The sequence below is a fragment of the Colletotrichum acutatum genome (assembly GCF_030867785.1).
Source record: "Colletotrichum acutatum strain CBS 112980 chromosome Unknown BDZ83scaffold_2, whole genome shotgun sequence".
NCBI lineage: Eukaryota > Fungi > Ascomycota > Sordariomycetes > Glomerellales > Glomerellaceae > Colletotrichum > Colletotrichum acutatum.
Genome location: NW_026848996.1, coordinates 11791 through 29123, shown reverse-complemented (window position 1 = coordinate 29123; position 17333 = coordinate 11791). Strand labels below are relative to the sequence as shown.

The 17333-nt window shown below is 53.4% G+C and overlaps 5 protein-coding genes across 5 annotated transcripts; 3 read left to right on the top strand and 2 right to left on the bottom strand.

Annotated features, from left to right (window-relative positions):
* Positions 1-3585: 3585 nt before the first annotated feature.
* Positions 3586-8197, top strand: BDZ83DRAFT_645935 (uncharacterized protein; the record flags this gene model as incomplete). The annotated part of the gene is given in 9 exon segments (XM_060509896.1): positions 3586-3628; positions 3642-3692; positions 3967-3989; positions 4197-4287; positions 4536-4862; positions 6168-6352; positions 6895-7007; positions 7696-7707; positions 7909-8197. 9 exon segments carry the CDS (start codon positions 3586-3588, stop codon positions 8195-8197), a joined length of 1134 nt encoding a protein of 377 aa, XP_060371474.1.
* Positions 8198-8939: 742 nt separating this feature from the next.
* On the bottom strand, positions 8940-9936 carry BDZ83DRAFT_158912 (uncharacterized protein). Its single transcript, XM_060501380.1, has one exon. It carries the CDS (start codon positions 9624-9626, stop codon positions 8991-8993), a length of 636 nt encoding a protein of 211 aa, XP_060371473.1. The 5' UTR covers positions 9627-9936; the 3' UTR covers positions 8940-8990.
* Positions 9937-11859: 1923 nt separating this feature from the next.
* Positions 11860-12717, top strand: BDZ83DRAFT_746370 (SRF-type transcription factor; the record flags this gene model as incomplete). The annotated part of the gene is made up of 3 exons (XM_060513259.1): positions 11860-12105; positions 12232-12366; positions 12433-12717. The coding sequence occupies 3 exons, from the start codon at positions 11860-11862 to the stop codon at positions 12715-12717; spliced, it is 666 nt and encodes a 221-aa protein (XP_060371472.1).
* Positions 12718-12908: 191 nt separating this feature from the next.
* BDZ83DRAFT_158860 (uncharacterized protein) lies at positions 12909-13624 on the top strand. Its single transcript, XM_060501379.1, has one exon. It carries the CDS (start codon positions 13109-13111, stop codon positions 13538-13540), a length of 432 nt encoding a protein of 143 aa, XP_060371471.1. The 5' UTR covers positions 12909-13108; the 3' UTR covers positions 13541-13624.
* A 1954-nt stretch (positions 13625-15578) lies between these two features.
* On the bottom strand, positions 15579-16894 carry BDZ83DRAFT_158845 (uncharacterized protein). Its single transcript, XM_060501378.1, has 2 exons — positions 16589-16894; positions 15579-16264 (listed from the first exon to the last, which is right to left on the bottom strand). Exons 1-2 carry the CDS (start codon positions 16795-16797, stop codon positions 15865-15867), a joined length of 609 nt encoding a protein of 202 aa, XP_060371470.1. The 5' UTR covers positions 16798-16894; the 3' UTR covers positions 15579-15864.
* Between the last annotated feature and the right edge of the window lie 439 nt (positions 16895-17333).

The window sequence follows — 17333 nt, the reverse complement described above, 5'->3', positions numbered from 1 at the left end:
GGGCAATTAGCAGGGGAGGATGTGCGCATGGCTGCCCCGAGTCAAGTCTTCATCACAGCCTGCCTGGCCTCAAATCCGAAATAGGCTGACATTGCAAGTAGAATAAGTGTGCCAAGACTGGTAAGACCTGACGTGACTGTATTCACGAGAAGCAAGAGTTGCTCAAATGTCTTTATCTGTCCAAGCACAAATGGGCAAAAATGGCAATTCCGGGATGATTGATTTGATGTTTCTCCCCAAATTGGCGGCAAGGCATGACGAATAAAGCAACCCTCTAAATCCAGTGCCTCTTCTGTCTCGCAAGTACTTACCATCACTTCCACAATCGTATTAACTAGTAGATAACCCACGTCCAGAGCAACTACCCTTAGATCGGCTTGAGCTTGCGGTTGGAAATCCCGGCGCGACGCGAAGCGCGTGCGAGCAGCTTCACGAAAGAAACGCGTTTTCCTCTAGTCCCAGCACCAACCGTGGGCCGGCCCCTCTCCCCTTCCAACCAGCAAAATCACGTTTGTCAGCATGCAAAACGTGAACGTGGAACCAGCCGGCCTTTTTTCCTTCGCGGCTATTTTACCTCCGCTAGCCGGAAGGCGAAGGCCGAGCCAAGGCTATCTGATATGGTACAGCCTGAACAGGATCTCTCTCATCACACCGGGGCGGGCGGAACCTCAGAGGAGAGAGGGGCTGCTGAAGCTCGGAGGCTGGAGCAGGAAGCTTTGTGGAGCGAGCTTTCGTCCCTGGGCAGCCGGGGTGGCAGGACGTGCTTCGTGATGTGGGCTATGAATGAAGGCGGCAGCGATCTAAATGCCCGGAATCGCAATCCCACTTCGTCGTTCCTGTGAAGGTTGACCTAGATACCGCGGTAATATTACCGAACAGTCATTGATATCCGTAGACTGCTTGCAATGGGAGGTACTGTCCGAGTTGGTTGCTCATCACAAGTAGTATGGCATTCTCGAAAAGAAAGAAAAATAGCATATCCTTGCTGACGTCCTTTTCGGGGCATTCTCGCTGGTAGCAATCTCTCGTGGACGACGGTGCAGACACTTTGCTAGCTCTTCCCCTCTGCTTCCCAAAGACGTCTAGCTCGAAGTCAGAAGACGTTGGACAGGGCAGAATGCCAAGCTTGAACTTGTCAGAACCGGAGAACGTGGTTCGGCCGATAGACGCTGAAATCCGGGCTCGTGAGATCGGCCACTAACCATATTGGAATTGGGCGCGGAGCAATCAACGACATCGAGAGCGTCCTTGCTAGGCAGAAATCATCGAATGGTCAGTGGAAGGCGATGCTTCGCGGGGCTCATCGACCGCTTGGATTTATCGAGCCTTCGAGTCGAATTCGAGAATAATACGATTCCCATGCCGAGTATGCTGTTCAGGAGCAACTACCCTCAAAACTCCCGTCGCCGGAGAATTTCAGCTTCCGCAGCCAATACTGTAAGCCCAGCGTGTCTAGCAAACCCATGGAATTCTGACCATGTCGTCTTGCGGCTGGATATAGTCTGCAGTATAGCTGCTATCCTTTTCACTAAACCCGTGGGGCTCTGAGCTGTGTTTGCGTTGCATTCAGAGAGGAATACTCTGGAAACGACGTAGAAAGCATATCGTCCCTCCAGATGAGAGACTGTGGTGTAGCCTCGGAAAACCGCACTGGCCTTTTTTTTTTTCATTTTCTTTTTTCCAGTGCTATGAGGCTGGTCCCCTTGTGCTAATTCACCTTGACTGCTTGGAGATATCATATGAGAATCGAATTCACATTACCTTTGCTTCAAACGGTAACTGTTGGCTCAAGCCGTTTTGTACATGCAACGGCGAATCGTAGGAGCCTAGGCACAACGCTTTCAGCATGTCACCACGAAGCTACCGTCCCATCTATGGCTGAGGTACCGGCGAGATGGCATGCTGTTGAACAGCTTCTGCTTCTGGACGACTTCTTCTTGCATCGACTGTCTGGCTAGAAGACGGGAATCCGCCATGAGAGCCGCCTGATACACCCCGAAATTTGGCCCTGGGCAGTCCAGAGACCAAGGGCCATGTCCTTGTCTGAGAAATGCTGCGAGATCTGGTTCACGCAGACCAACAGGCTTGAAAGACCTGAGTGTGACCCTTTAGAATACGGTTTACGTCAAGCCGTTGACTGCCGAGCGACACGAACACCAGTGGCGCCCTTTTGGGTACACTGGATTCGGGAACGAACTTGACTTGGGCTCAGGGCATCGGCCGAGCGCAAGACTGGACTGCATCGGTTGCCCCGTTGAAATCGATTCTTGCGAACCATCCCGTCATATTGCGCGGAGACCGAAAGTGGCAGTGATCCCATGTGCCCCAGGTTGCGGAGTGAGCTTGTCGAGGGTGTGAACCGCGATTCGAGGTGCCACGAACTCATCACGCACGCACGGTCTCTGACGTCCTGCGGACAAGTTTGGCGGGATGCGAACGAATACGTAGGGGTTATCCGCTTGCGAGAGTACAAAGAAGAGGGCAGAGCCGGACGCGGGCGACAAGCGCCAACAGGTCGGTAGGAAAGGCTGTTGAGGTCAGATAATTTGTCGAGCGAAACGAAACGCCGTGTCAGTTGCAGTCCCGACTCCCCAAGGGCACCGGGCAGAGCGGTTTGGTGGTGTGGAGCAGACAAGGTCGGTCGAAGCCTCTCGGAATCCACGAACACACACGGTGCAAGAAGGGGAAGGAGATACTGGAGTCTGGAGTCTGGAGTCTGGAGTCTGGAAAGCAGGCAGGCCGCAGGCGGGTGGTGGGTGAATCAGGCGAAGCAAGAGCCACCGATTTCTCTGACAAGTGTTGGACCGGGGTGGAGGATCGGATCGTCACGTGCACGGAAAAGATCCGGTTCAACTGGGTTCTATCCGTAAGGTACTGGGTGCGACGCAGCGACACAGACTTATTATGACTGGGGAATTGCAGGGAAGGGGCGGTAGGGTAAGGGGAGGCGTTCTTCGATCGGCAAGCCCTCGCCAGTTCTCCCCGGAACCTGGATCTGACTCTCACTCTGGCATTTCCATTGCTGACTGACGCCGATGCTGGGCGTGAGGCATCTGAGCTGCATGCCACTCCGTGTGCATTTCCAGTCGTCTGTTGTCGCGATGTTTCGTGAAAGGAGAAGGATATCGCTGACAACGACCGAGAAGTACATCATTCGTTTTCTGCACGATGCTGTGTTGCCGACGCTCCTCTTCATCTCGTGTGGCTTTCCAGCGTACCTAGGCCTTGCTTGTCTTGTGTGAAGTCGTACTGCCGCGAGATACTGCAGAACAACAACTTTCGATAAGAAACGGGCCCGATGATGAACGGGCCACGGAGCAGACCTTGTCCCCCTGACTTGACACCAAACACGCATCTTCTGTTGCGCGCTCCGGAGTCCGAGTTCGTTTGATCAAAGAAACGGATCCAGTGGACCAAGTCAGCTTGCTTGCGTGTGATGTGCCAGGGGTAGAGGAGAGCAACAGTAAGAGCAAGCAGCTCTTGCTCGTGATCCTGGGAGATTGTGTTCATAGAGACTCTGTTGTTAGTGAAGGAAACAAACTGGCCATGTCTCGAGGCATTCCTTCCCATGTCATTTTCCTAAACATGTTGGTGGCCTCTACTCTCACCTTATTGATGGGCTATGACGGTAAGTTCCATAGTAAGTCGCAAAGGCGAATCAATCCAGCAGCTTAGCCCGCATGCATCTGCAGGTAGAGCGAGCAATACCTTACATGCAGATTGCAGCCCGGCACACAATACATTGAACATTGATTTTCTCATTTACCCTGCATTCTTTTCCTCGACTCGCTCGGGTACCCGTACGGGTAGCTGATGAAGTACCCTCTTGAATGACGTGCACTGTGTGGAGACATTTAGACTTAACTTCCTGATAAGGAATAGCGTCCACTCTTCCCTCGCTCTAGGCAGGTACTCTCGATCCTCCTCCAGCCTGGAAATGTTCATGAGCAATTACTGACTGTGTAGTATTAGTCGACTCCTGGGAAAAGGTAATGACAGCCAACTGGATAGCCACGTTATCCGTAGGCCGTACGTAGTGTAGACCCATGGCCGATTGTCGCGTTGCCCAGCTTCTCATCGCGTGGTTAAAACGCCATCGACCTCATGGGGGTTAAGATGGACCTTGTATCCGACCTGATGTCGCCATAAGTGAGAGTGAGCCCGGCCGGAGTTGCACGATGAACCATAACTGCGAGGTGGCGGATACGTTCCCTGCTACTGCCTTGCTCCTCCCGTGGACACTTGCCTTTCTTCGTGCAAACCCGCAGCTCCTGCCTGCCCAGTCAGGTAGGTAAAGATACGTACATCCCCTGTTCCGGACCACGCTTGTGTCTCCATGTCCCCGTCCGTATCGATTTCTCTGCTCTTTTGGATGGGTTTGGACCAATCTCGGCCCCCTTGCTCCCCGCTTCGTTCCACAGTCCCACACTTCATGGGGGGCACATTGGAACATGGGAGAGCGGAGGGGAAGGGGAGGGGCTTGCCCGCTGCTGCAGCCTGCAGCTGCACCCTTTTTTACATTGAATTTTTTTGAGTCTTGTCACTCCAAGAGTCCAAGATTACAACTTTCCAAGTCAAGGATCAAATCGTGTCAGGCTTGAATCTGAATGGACAGCTTCAAATCACGACGCACCGGCCCTCTGAGTCCATATCACCCATCACCATCCATCCGTCATGGGCCCCCGGCAAACCGGTAAATCCGACCCAGCTCAGCCCAGCCCAAGCCGCGTCCAGCATAGCACGCGCCGCCGAGCCTGGCAAGCCCAGCCATCTGCCCCAGGTCCTTGGTCCTCCAAAGGCTGTCATCAAAGCTGTCAAGACGAATCGAGCAACGTCCAGATCTCTCCTTCGGGAGCACAAAAGTCAATTTCAGCACGCCTTTCCTTGTCAGGCCTGACATCCTACCTTGTTCTTGGTCTCGAATCCCTTGGTTTTCCTTCCCGTGTCAGCCTCTTCAACTCCAATCCAACGTCGAAAAAAAGGCTTCATCCGTACCGAGATTTGATTTCGCATCTCGGCATCCTCGACTTATCAACGACCGCGTGCTTCGCCTTTCGTCAAGGACGAGGACGGACGGCAACGAATTACGAGACCATGTCCAGCAGCCGTATCCCACCCTGCGGCCTGCCCCAGGCCCCAAGCAGGGAGCCAGACCGGTGAATAACGGCCCCTGTCAAAGCTCGCATATCAAGATTCAGCCCGTCTGCCATCGTTTCTTTTCCTCCCACCGCTCAACTCTTGGCCATCTTGGGGCGTTGCTTTTCGAGATCTCTTTGTCGTCAACCAACTCGAGCTGAATGCTTACCCAATACTCTCCACGTGTGAACAAGCACGCGTTGTCTCGTACGTATGCGACGGCAGTTGATTCATCCATCTTCTAGGAAAAAATCGCGGCTCTCGTTCTCATGCCTGTCTCGGCTGCCGCCTTCAGGTCCGTGACCCAGCGCGTCGCAATGCAACCTCACGAATACCTTAATACGCTCTTCTCCGACTCTGAGACATACGCAACGGAATCGCCGCTCTCCAACTTGGGGCGGGCACAAAGCTCCAGTGCCACCAGACTTCGTACAAAGAATCACTTTAGACCCATCCAATAGCCGCGGCAGCAGAGCAAAGAATTGCATCTACGACCCGACATTTGCCTGCCCTGACAACCCCGTCTGCCCATCAAACATGTGCTCCTCCAAGATCCTCTCCGAAGCGCCGAAGTCTCTACCAGCATCGACCCAGTGTTTTCTTGTCTCGAGTTGCAGCCATCAACAAGCAGACAGGGACTGTAACATATCTGTTCGTACTTTCTATCCTTCGCAGTATGGACGGATACAGTCTACCAAGTACCCTCAACTCCACGCTCACGACTTTTGCTCCGTGCCCGTGGCCGCTGCAATCACACGCTATCCATCCTTGGCCCGCCCTGTGTGTCTCCGCTCTGGGGCCACGTTCTCGACAGCACGTCCCATATTGAGCGCCTGCGCCTGAAGCACTGTGTGCTGTGCCGCAACGCGACGGCGTCTTTTTGCCATCCACCTCCCAGTAAACCACCAATCAGACCCTTGTCCCAACTACCATGCCCGCGCCGTGTCGTGTCGTTTGATTTCGGTCGGCGACGGCGTGGGGCATCCACTTGGACCGAGCAAGCGAACGAACGAACACCCACCTGTCCAGAGAGAAAGAGAGACAGGACAACCACATCGAAGTCCCCAAGTCCCAGTCGCGGCTGGGTCTGGCCAGCACTATCGATTTCCAGGAGAACGGAAGCCCACCATCGAGTAATACACGCACACAATACCAATCCATTCCCAATTTCCGCCAATCACTGATTGGTCAGGTTGGCCCTGCACTGCCAACTTGGGTAGATGATGAAAGTCGTCTCATGGCGCGCATCGGATGTCTTTGTGGCCCCTACTCACAGGAGGCCAGCCTTGGGGGTAGCAATCGACGTGAATAGTCTATTGAGATCCTGCCGGACCTCACGGTTGTTTGAGTTGTCGTCTCTCACTCGGCTGATGTATTATACTACGCTTCACGGTGCGGTCGCCGCTGAGCAGCAACCACTCTCTCTCGCGCGCGCGTGTGACGGTCTGTCTCGAGGTCAAAGAACTATGAGCTACTTTCCTTTTATGGACGGCATGCCAGTGCTGATTGAGGCAGGCTTCTAGAGCGCTGCTCAAGAATGGGCGTAGATGAGCTCGGTCGATTCACAGGCTTGCAGCTCTCCAAACCAGGAAATCAGCTTTCAGCGGCCATCTAGGAACACCCCTACACCGAGCGCAGCAGGAAGACGCTAAGCCAAACCGCGTTGCAATGTTCCACACACTCCCGCCTGCAAACCGAGTGCAATGCAGCGCAAGCGTTGTGTACTGCGTAATTCAACGACTCCAGCACCGTTGCCAGCTGCACCAAGGGCCGCTCGGAAGCCTTACGCGCAGATTGTGGTTCGACAGGCCGGCTGACTGGGAGCATGACAACTCGACGTTGGCTTTCATTTTCCTCGACGAGCCGGCACAGTAGGTATCTTCACCAGCTGAACGTAACCAAACACCAAGCGGGCCGATCGAGGATGTGAGAAAGCTACGGGAGACAGAACCAAGACCAGCCGAGGTCCTCGATACCGCTAGTCGCGGTAAGCAGCAGGGGTTCGATCTTGTACCCTGCACACTCGTCGCACTGGGCGCTTTTCCCGATCCCTCAATTCTCCACGGGTCCCAATCATCAAGGCAGGAGTCACCCCACAGGACCCAAGAATCATTAATTATTTTTCGTTGGCGCGCTCATTCAATATTGCACGCAGCACGCTGCACGCGTGGTGCTTTCTCGTGTCTTGACAATCGAGGGCGGGAGTCAATTTCGAAAGAGGGTCTTCCCTAGGTTCTCCCTGAGTCCCGTCGTTTGGCACGTTGTAAGCAACATTTCGCCCCTTTTCCCCTGCTTCTCTTCACGCCCTATCTCGCAATGCAGCCGGAAGCCGCAAACCACGATGCTTTGACCACCGTTTAGACAGCCATGGCGCCGCTGACTGTGCTACACTGTGGAATACTTGGATCGCTTATTTCCCATGGATTCCACTGGCAGCCCGGACCTAGGATGAGGGAGCTAGAATTGAGGGGCACAGTGCAGGGAGAAAAGGAAAGGCGTTAGCAATCGAGGGTCGAAAGAAATGGCTGGTGTATGCTGACATGAATCTTGGTTGTGCAGGGACTGGCCCAGGTAGGCTGATAGTCGCCAGATGAAGGCAGCAGTGTGTGCTCCCGAGGCATGAGGAGGAACGCAGTGGCTCAAGCCCCAAAGCCGTGAAGACTAAGTCGCAAGCGATAGAAGACAGCGAAGAAGGCTTTGACAGCGTCGGTGCGAAGGTTCTAAGTTCTGACAGGATGTCCACGGCGACGCCTAGGCTCTGCCATGCGTTAGCTTGGTCCTCAAAAGAACAATCCAACGAGCCGTCGGTAGAGAACAGCAGCGTATCCCAAACCGGACAAGTCAGGTACATGAGCTGCAGACGTTTTGGAGCGAGATTGAAGAGAGAAGGGATCGTCAACAGATTCAGCAATTGAACCAGGCGGTTGGTTATTGCGGCAATGGCTACGACAACGGCGTCGATGTTGGCCCTGGTTCTGGATCGCCTACCCGTTATGACACAGGCAAGCCAGGGCCCAAGAAGGGAGATGTCAATCTGCACTTCTGCAGTGTCGCATGCTAGCTAGTTATTACGACGATGCAAAGCCGCCGTAGCCCGACATATGTCGAGTGTACGTACCGAGGGAAGAGGAGGAGTTGAGGAGACAGACATGGAGATACTGGCAAAGTCAAGTCACGAGGTGTAGAAACTAACCATGGGAGTGGAAGAGCTGGCAGGCCGCGCCGCCGCAGACCTTACATACAGGCTCACATACTGTACTATAGCTCTGGAGGCATGGTCGTCCAGGTCTGGTCCGGTCGGCCGCGTCCTGACCGACAGGACCCATGGCCGTGGGCGGGACGCAACCTAGCAGTGTGACTTGCAAGCAGGGCTATCTCTTGGCGCGAAAGGATATCTGTCGCTAGCATTGTCCTAGTGGACGATATTCAAGTCATCTATTCGTATGTACAGATAGAGGAGCTAGAATATGGACGATGGCGTTGGAGGATGGCAAGTTGCGGAGAGAGGGGGAAGCCTGTCAAAGTCATTGAGAAGATTGGTAGGCGGGGAGGGTTGATGCAGTCGATATACTTGGGTACCTCAAGGCAAGGTAGGCAAGGTATCGGAATATGTACCTCTCACCTCCCAATGGTATGGCGGAGGTTGAGGATGGTGCAAGCGTCGTAGTGTATCCATAGTTGCGCTTGTGCTGCTGGAAGCCAAACCTTCTTCCCTGGTCGGCTGCAGGTGGGTGTGTGCTAGTATATCTTTCTCATCTCGTGTGCCTTAGTTATCTACTGGGGGGGGGGGGCCTAGGAGTATATGGAAGGGAGATCGGATCCCAATTGTCGTCACTCTGCGCCTTTTTCGAGCATCATGGTACAAGTTCCGTAGGAGGGGGATATGAAGTGCGAAGAGAGAAGAACGAAGGAAGGGGCGAGCATGTTGCCCGGATTCGATTGGGCTTACGTGACCTCGAGAGTAATGAATGGGAAGGTAAGGTACATGAGGTAATGGGATGGAGAGAAAAAGACGGGAAAGATAGAAAATGAGTTTTTGGGGCAGGATCAAGAAGGAGGAGGAAGGGGAGGAGAAGGAGAGGGTGGAAGTCACTTTGGACGGCTCCACTTTCCTCTTCTTTGATGGAACAGGGACCATCCAGTTCCCACCGCCTCAGTTTAGCAGTCACCACCAGACTCTCACTCTGAGCAGGAAGGAATCCATCAGCGAAACAACCCCGCCGATGGAAGGAAGTGAGCGTCGACATGTTGGTAATTGCTGTAGCCTGTGCCTGCCTACGATTGCTAACCTCATTGTTCCTCGTTCCTTCCTCTGGACTTCCTCTGGATTTCCTCTGGAGTCTGATTGTGTCTTTCTGCCCCGTAACTAAGGTAGACCATCGTTCTTGCGCAATGCAGCTCGGTTTTCCGAGAGATGCAAGATAAGGTACATTGGCGGGACTTCTCTTCGTGAGGCGTCTGAGGTGTAAATCGGTGTCGTTGATTGTCATGCTTGACTTCCGTCAATACAGTTCCCGTCCAGTCTTCCCGCTGCCTGTCTATTCTTCACCCGCCCGTTTAACTTTTGTGCTCTTTCCTCTCGACAACTCTCTCACACGCACATAAGATGTAGTTAAGTACCTTGGCATACATCCACACCCTGTATTCCACCTGATCGGGATTCCTCAAAAATCGTAGGAAGGGCATCAGCACTTGCATCCTACCTTCCATTGGGAGAGAGAAAGAGAGAGAGAGAGAGAGAGAGAGAGAGAGAGAGAGAGAGAGAGAGAGAGAGCGCCTATCAATTTACTAAGGTATCCGTACAACCAGATATCAGCAGTTGCTGTTTCGTTCAAAGTAGAATCTCAAGAGGATAGCCCACATATCTGCCCTTTCTCTCTCCGCTTCACCTGAGGGAGTCTCCGTCGACGTCCATCCATGGAACACCTCACATTTCAGAGCTCCCAAGACTGAGGTATCCGTAGGCACCTTGGGTAATCCGTACCTACCATACTCCTCCGTCCGCACACCTCGACATTAGCACTCCCACCCACCAACCACGCACACACCCCCTCTGAGGTACCTTTACACCCCGGTCATTCTTCTTCGTCTTCTTCTTCTTCTTCCTCCCCCTTCGCTCCATGGCGGCATGCCCCGGGCAAGTCGAGGTCAGAAATGATGGAAAGGTATCTTTGTAGCGCGCACTGTACTCTACAAAGCAGCTAGCACTTGACACCCTGGTCGCACCCCCAAGGGCCCCCGTCGCGACTCTGAGAAGTCCGTACTATGTACTCGAGTAGAAGAGGGCCCAGGCAGCCCAAGACCGCCACCCCCCGCCTTTCGTTTTTCCTTAAACTGTCTGGTTATGGCCGCAGCCCGTGCTACCACCTCACTATCCTCTTTTCATTCACTCCGCAGTCCCCTTTCACCTTATCCTCAATCGAGCTGCTTTTCCCCAACTGACACTTGTTGCTTGTTTTCGAGAACAGGGGAAATCGCTTGAACCACCAACGACGTACGTCCAAGCCGCCCCGATACCTCATCGAACCTATCTGTATCCATACCCGTCTCCTCTTGTCCCCTTTTTTTCTTTTCTTTTCTGGGGGGCGTCCAAGAACCCGTTCTTCGGCTCCGTGGATTCCCATTGAAATCCGGACGAGAGAGAGAGAGAGATACGACATCCCATCCATCTCACCCTCACCCACCCGGTACCTGACCTGGTCTTGCCTGACAACTGACCCTTGGTCCAACGTCTCTCTCTGGCTCTGGACTCTCGGCCTTACCTTTCCCTCCTGCCCCCCCTCTCAGGTTACCCCCAGTCTCTCTTCTCGGCCATCTCCCCCCGTCAAAAAAGGGATCCCCCCAAAAACCGCCGAGTAACCTCGACTCTCTCTCCCACTACCCCCGACCCAAGTTTCTCACTCGAGTCGCGTTTTTTCCTTTTTCTGCGCGGCCACCCATCGCACCACCACGCATCTCCGCACAAATACCTATACAAATCCGCTCGGCTCATAACCCGCACCGCAGCCAGTTCGTTTCGCCAGGCCAAGCCTTCCCGCTTTCCGCTGCGAACAAACCACGACCACCACCATCCACCTACTTCCGCTACGCTACCTTTTGCTTGTCTCCAAAAAAGACCAGCTTCCTTCCACCACCAACCATCCATCCACCGCGCGCGCGCCGCCTGTCAAAAAATAGTCGCCGTCGACTATTGACTATTTGGGACAAATCTTCATTCAGTCTGTCCGCTATCCGCTGTGGCTACCGACAAGCAACAAGTGCATGTCAGGCACGGAAGCTCCAAAAGTCAAACAAAGCAAATAAAAAATTAAATCAGCAAATTCCTCGCTTCCGTTGGACGGCAGGGGAAAAAAAAAACAAAAAAGGTACTACTACACACGCAACCGCGCTATCAGTCGCCCGCGTAACCTACCCACCTACCTACCACCTACCACCTGCCCTACCAACTCTCCTATCTGCCATCTTTCTCAATCAGTCAACCTTACCTGCCTTCCCACCTCCACCACACGCAAGGCACCGCATCCGCTCCGCACCAGACTCGATACAGGTTACCTCCCGTTCCGACCTGCCTCCTTCTGCGACAACATCCAAGCTACACACAGCAAGAGCTCATCCACCCTGATCAAGTATAGATCAATCGGCACCACGCTCAAAGCAGTTTCTCCACCGTTTTTACCTTTCACTGCCTTGTGATACCATCCAACACCCACGCACTTGACCACAATGGCCGACATCACCGATCAACACGACCAGACCTCGCCTACCGACCTCGATGAGTCGCAGGTTGGCAACGGCAGCGTCGCCGAGAACAGAGGCGTCAAGCGCCAACGTCCCAGCACCGCTGACGACGACGATGATGATGACGAGAAGGGCGGCCGCGAGCGTCGCAAGATTGAGATCAAGTTCATCAACGACAAGTCTCGTCGCCACATTACATTTTCCAAGCGCAAGGCTGGTATCATGAAGAAGGTACGTTGACCATCCCAATCGCTCCTCATCCACGTCCAACAAGAGGCAATCATCCGTGGACACTTGCTGCTGCCTGCGCCAGCCCGATTTTTACTTGTTCAAAATGCTGACCAGAATGCCCACTAGGCCTATGAGCTTTCTGTCCTCACTGGCACCCAAGTGCTCCTCCTCGTTGTTTCCGAAACGGGTCTTGTCTACACCTTCACGACACCAAAGTTGCAACCTCTTGTCACCAAGGCCGAGGGCAAGAACTTGATTCAGGTATGTGCTCTGTGCTCCAACCAACGCGAAATGACAAAAAAAAGACAATTCTGACTCTTAATACAGGCATGCCTGAACGCACCCGAGCCCTCCCAAGGCGGCGAGAACGGCGTCGACGATTCGAACCAGGTTGACTCTCCCGAAGAGCCTCCTCAACAGCACTTGCCCCCTCAGGCAGGACGCCAGGGTATGCCTCAATCCCACATGCCTCCCAACTACATGTCCAACGTCGGCATGGACCCTTCTCAGGCGCTCGCCTACCAGAGTTACGTCCAGCAACAACAACGGGGCGGTGGCTACGCTATGCCGCCGCAGTCTGGTCTCCCCCAGCACACGTCGCATCAGTCATGAGCGCCAAGTTCATCATGACATTTGCATTTCCCGTTGATACCAGACACATCCTGCATCTTCCAGACCTCGCTCGCCGGCATTCGTCATTTCTTCACTCGGCGATGAGGCTCTGGTAGTTTGGCGTTACAGTTCGGTGTTACTAATTGCTGCATCTCGTTCCACTACGTTTTCTTTCTATTTCTCTTGATCCCAATTTCCCTTTTGCTATTACGACTCCGCCGGCATCACGCAACTCGGCTGTCCTTGGACCTCAAACTTTCAAGGGACACAGTATTGTGTGATGCCGTTATCGTGGAGCGAATTTTAATGCTGTCTAGCTGGGGGAAACACGGGAGAACATAACGAGAGACATGGAGACACTGAGGAGCATGCGATCAGGAGACATGGGGGTATGGGTGGCATTACGACGGCGGCGGTCTCATTGAGCGCGGCACGTCTGTGCCTCGCGACAGGCGGCTTGCTGTCTGTGGACGCGACTTTGTATGGCATCGTTGGCCATTTTTCGTTTTCGTTCTTTTTTTCCTTCTTCTCCAGTGGTAGTAGGGGAGAGTTGCGTGGTTGGAGAAAGCTATGTCTTGCGGAAGCAGGGTGGGGGAATTTCCGGCGCGGGAGGGGGAAGGTTCTTTTTCAGCACGAGAGCATGACATTCTCACGGCTGGGGCAGGCACATCTTTTTTTGGAATGGACTGTGATGATTTCATTCAACTCGAGGATCAACGAGGAAACAGAGACGTCGCGCGACCACTCGGTCCGCTCCAGAACCCGTAATCTCTCACTACGCTGCTCTGCGAGGAAATGTCTTTTGGGTTCTTTTTCTCCGTAGGACTCGGCACGATACCCCCCGGCCCTGGGCAAATCAACAAAAAGCTACATTCACACCGCACACTTTCCGTTCCTGTTCGCTGTCATCGTTGTCGTTCATGTCAGACGCGCTCTTAGTCTGGGATACAGGGGAATAAGCAAGCACTGAGAGCCCGGAGAGCGCCGGTTTATGGGAAAAGGAAGGGATGAAGAACGAAAGATGAGTTTCAAGAATACGGAGAGGATGAAATGTCTCTATACACCATGTATGATAGTTATATCCGCGTGCGCGACCCCCTTGCGATTATTATTCCTCCTCCTTTTTCCCGGTCTTCGTACCCAAATTTACCACTACTAGAAAGTCAAGACCTGACCAATGCTAATAAAAGTTAAAAAAAAAAAAAAAAAGTAAAAAAACCCTCTAAAATCATTATACTCTGCGCGCTGAGGTCTGTGAAGCAATGCTAATATGAGAATCTACAATATTCTTTGCCTAGGAGGTAGCGGTCTCTCTAGACTCCTCGAGCAGTGAATCCTCGGTACAGATAGGTCGTACTATCGACCAATCATGCGTGAGTTGATCCGAAGTGACAAACGGCGGTGGGATGTTTCCGTCGAGTCTAAGAGAGACTTTCCGTTGCTTACACATTTCAGATCTTTCGATACTCCTTCCTCCGTTCCCCGCGTCCGTCCGTCCGTCCGTCCTCGAACATTCCGTTTGCGGACTCGAACAAGCACAATTTAGACTCGGAGTTGGTTTGGTTTGGCAGTGCGCAGTGTCCGTGGCGCATACGTAAAAGTGTGTGGTGTGCCCGTCATGGTGACATGACAAGTGATTGAACTCTAAAGCTGGAATGCGAGACACGAAAGAAGGGGAAAGGAAAAAAAGACAGACACAAAGAGGTGTCGGCAAATAAGCTACACTACGGTCTACCTACCACGATGGTGGTGAGGAGAGAAGGGGGGGGGGGGGGCGAGACGTTTTTTGACAGCTGCCCGACAGCATAAGGTCGCGCGGAGCTTGGTTATTGAGCGGTAGGCAAGGTTTTCGCAACAGATTTTGGCTTCTGTCCTGTTCACACAAACGGTTGTGTCATTTCTCCTTGGAATTTCCTAATTAATTCAAAGCTCGGGCGGGCACCAAGTACGAACGAGCCAACCCCTACCGTCCGGTTGCTTGCTTGCTTGGTAGACTTGTTGACAGTTTGACGTCCGAGGGAGGAGGGGGGTGTGAAGATCGAAGGGTAGGTTCCAGACCGCCCTTGATTGACAGAGGTTAATTTGTCGACATGCGCTCTCTTATTCTTGTTCTTGTCATTGCAAAAGTGTAGACGCTGTCGTCGCATTGATATGCGGTTGAAATAGCCCGCCGACAATTTTTTGCCTGATTAGGTCGAACAGCGGATCTCTGGTTCCATTCACGGGCGATTAAACTCATTGCAGACTCCTGGATGGCGGGAACTCGGGATGCAAGGGGCAGAGTGAGAGATTCGTATGCTGCTTTTGGCCTTCTCGCGCGTTGTGATTCGGTGAACGATAGACCCGCCGTGGCACGGCCGGCGCAACCTGACTGCTGGGCGCGGACTGACAGTGGTTGTGGACCTACGGGTACTGCCCGCCCTCGTGTTTCGGTCGCTGTGACTAATAATGAGGTGCACGTCCTCAGCGCGGCTTTGGCGACGGCGCCGGTAGCGGGGGTCCAGCGGGGGAGTCGAAGAGGAGGGCAGTCCGTAGATTTGGCGCGAAGGACGACGCACACCCCTCCTGGCTGTTAAAGAAGATGGGGTTCACGGCTATCCCATCTTCGTGGTCGGTCTCTCTCATCTGTCAAACTGGACTTGACTCGTTTCTGGTGATAGAGTGTGCAACGAGCCAGGTCGACTAGAGGAGTCATAGTCGACTGGCCGAGAGAGGGAGCCTAAACAAGCCTTTGATGTGTCACATGCGCATCTGCGTGCTTCAACTCTTTTCTTTTGGCCTTTCTGCAGCGGGGTAGAGTTGACATATTTGAACGACGCGTATCCAGCTGTGAGGTTTCCTGCTAGGCAAATGTATATCTGTTGCTTGGGTGGGGAAGGTCCTGTCTGGATTTGGACGTGAGCAGGGACAGCTCGTTGCCTTTTTGGGCCTGGCGGGCTTGACGGGATTTGCGGCGAACCGGTCCGCTGCAGTTTCAATGTGATCAGATCTAGATCTAGGCAGACAATTTTCTGAAGCTCTTTCGACCTTTGTCTCGTCTGCCGGAGTCCGGGGCCGAGCATCTATGCAATTGTTTTGATCGTCTCCGTAATCTCGGAAACGCCACATTAAGCTGTATATGGGTCAAATTTGGATATCAGCCCAGCCCTATGTCTCTACATTCCGTCGACAAGGATGGACGAGGAAGAGGTCGAATTTGAGTTGACAGGGTCGGCGACCTCTAGGAAGCTGCAGACAGGGTTGAATGCCGAGTCCCAAGGGCCCATTACCTCGACTGGACTGGATGCCGGTCCCGAGGTCATTTCCTGGAATACGGCAAACATCGCCGGCGGTTGGGCCAGTAAGAGGCGTAGCAAGCTTCCAGCTGATATGGGGACTCGCCATGTTTATTTCCTGGTGGTCTAGGGCTCTATGGTATCGTCGGACATTGTAAACATGGACTGATGCTGTTGATGTTTGAGAAAATGGTGCCCAGGATGGTCTCCGCGCTCTCCTCGACTCGGAGTCTCGTTCTTGATAGCACTCGTCCTCTGGTAGTGAGCCTAGGCTGAGTCCTCGTTAGTCCGGACAATCAAGAACTTTACATCGTCCTAACTACTCCTCTTCGAGACGTTCAGAAAGAGGAGACACCCACAAAGTACCGAGGCTCGAGGATGGTCGCTTTGTATTACACAGTGCTCGGAGTTGAGCCGCGTCTCCTTACTAATAGTTCCCCATCTCCGGGTTCAGGCACAGATATCGTGGACTCCGGGTAAAGCGAAAGCCCCGCACAGCCACGGCACTCCCGTCGTCTGTTGTCGTCTTCGTAGTGAATCGTTACCCGATTGGAGCGTGGTGGTTGAGATGCAACGGGTGGCAGGGTTCAACTGACTTATGGTGTATCGGACAATTCAAGTTTGTGTTGTGACATCCAAACATAGCCTTCAGTCGGAGTTGGTGGTGCAGATATATCTTGCTTGTCTCTCGGTTTCTGACACTGGTGCTAGCAACGCCGGTAGACATGCAGCAACCTCGTAATTGTCTTGGCCATTCAAAGCTCTGCCGCAGAGAAGAGTTCGTCGAGGTAGAGCATCGATACATTTTGTCCGTCCCATGTGGAAGTTGTCGTGCCCCTCTGCAAGATGACCAGGAACGAAATTTTACTGGAACGGAGCATCGGAGCAGTGAAACTTCGAGGCCCGTCTGGAGGGGAGCTGTTCAGATGAAACGGGCAGAAACAAGCTTCGTGGAAGGACGGGTTCTTCGAAGAGTGCGGAATTGGAGGAAACGCTCCACATGCTCAGGGCTGCCATGCCATGCTGGGTGACGTCGCATCTGGCACCGCGACTCGAGACGCCAGGGCGCGAAGGGAGGATGCCTGTTGATCAATAACAAGGACGTATCCGTACTCGCAAAACACGTGATTGGGCGTACAGTCGACTATTGATGCAGTCCTAGAAGGAATGGACGGGCTGCTGATCTTATCGTTCGTCCTGGGTTGCATCCCCTCGAATTGGACCCTACCAGCCTGCGTGCCTGTCTGGCTGCTTAGTGATACGCTTTGGCAGGGACAGGATTCGCGGGCTGATAAGCTTAAGCTGCCCCCGATTCTGTCTCTGGCCGAGCGTGACAGACAA

What these genes read in the sequence shown, in the direction of transcription:
- BDZ83DRAFT_158845 (XM_060501378.1), bottom strand. Translation starts at nt 16,797, where the DNA reads ATGTATCGATGCTCTACCTCGACGAACTCTTCTCTGCGGCAGAGCTTT. An exon ending in AATTGTCCGATACACCATAA is followed by an intron (nt 16,265 to 16,588) that starts GTCAGTTGAACC and finishes ACGAGGACTCAG; the next exon opens with CCTAGGCTCACTACCAGAGG.
- BDZ83DRAFT_158860 (XM_060501379.1), top strand. Translation starts at nt 13,109, where the DNA reads ATGGGTGGCATTACGACGGCGGCGGTCTCATTGAGCGCGGCACGTCTG.
- BDZ83DRAFT_158912 (XM_060501380.1), bottom strand. Translation starts at nt 9,626, where the DNA reads ATGACAATCAACGACACCGATTTACACCTCAGACGCCTCACGAAGAGA.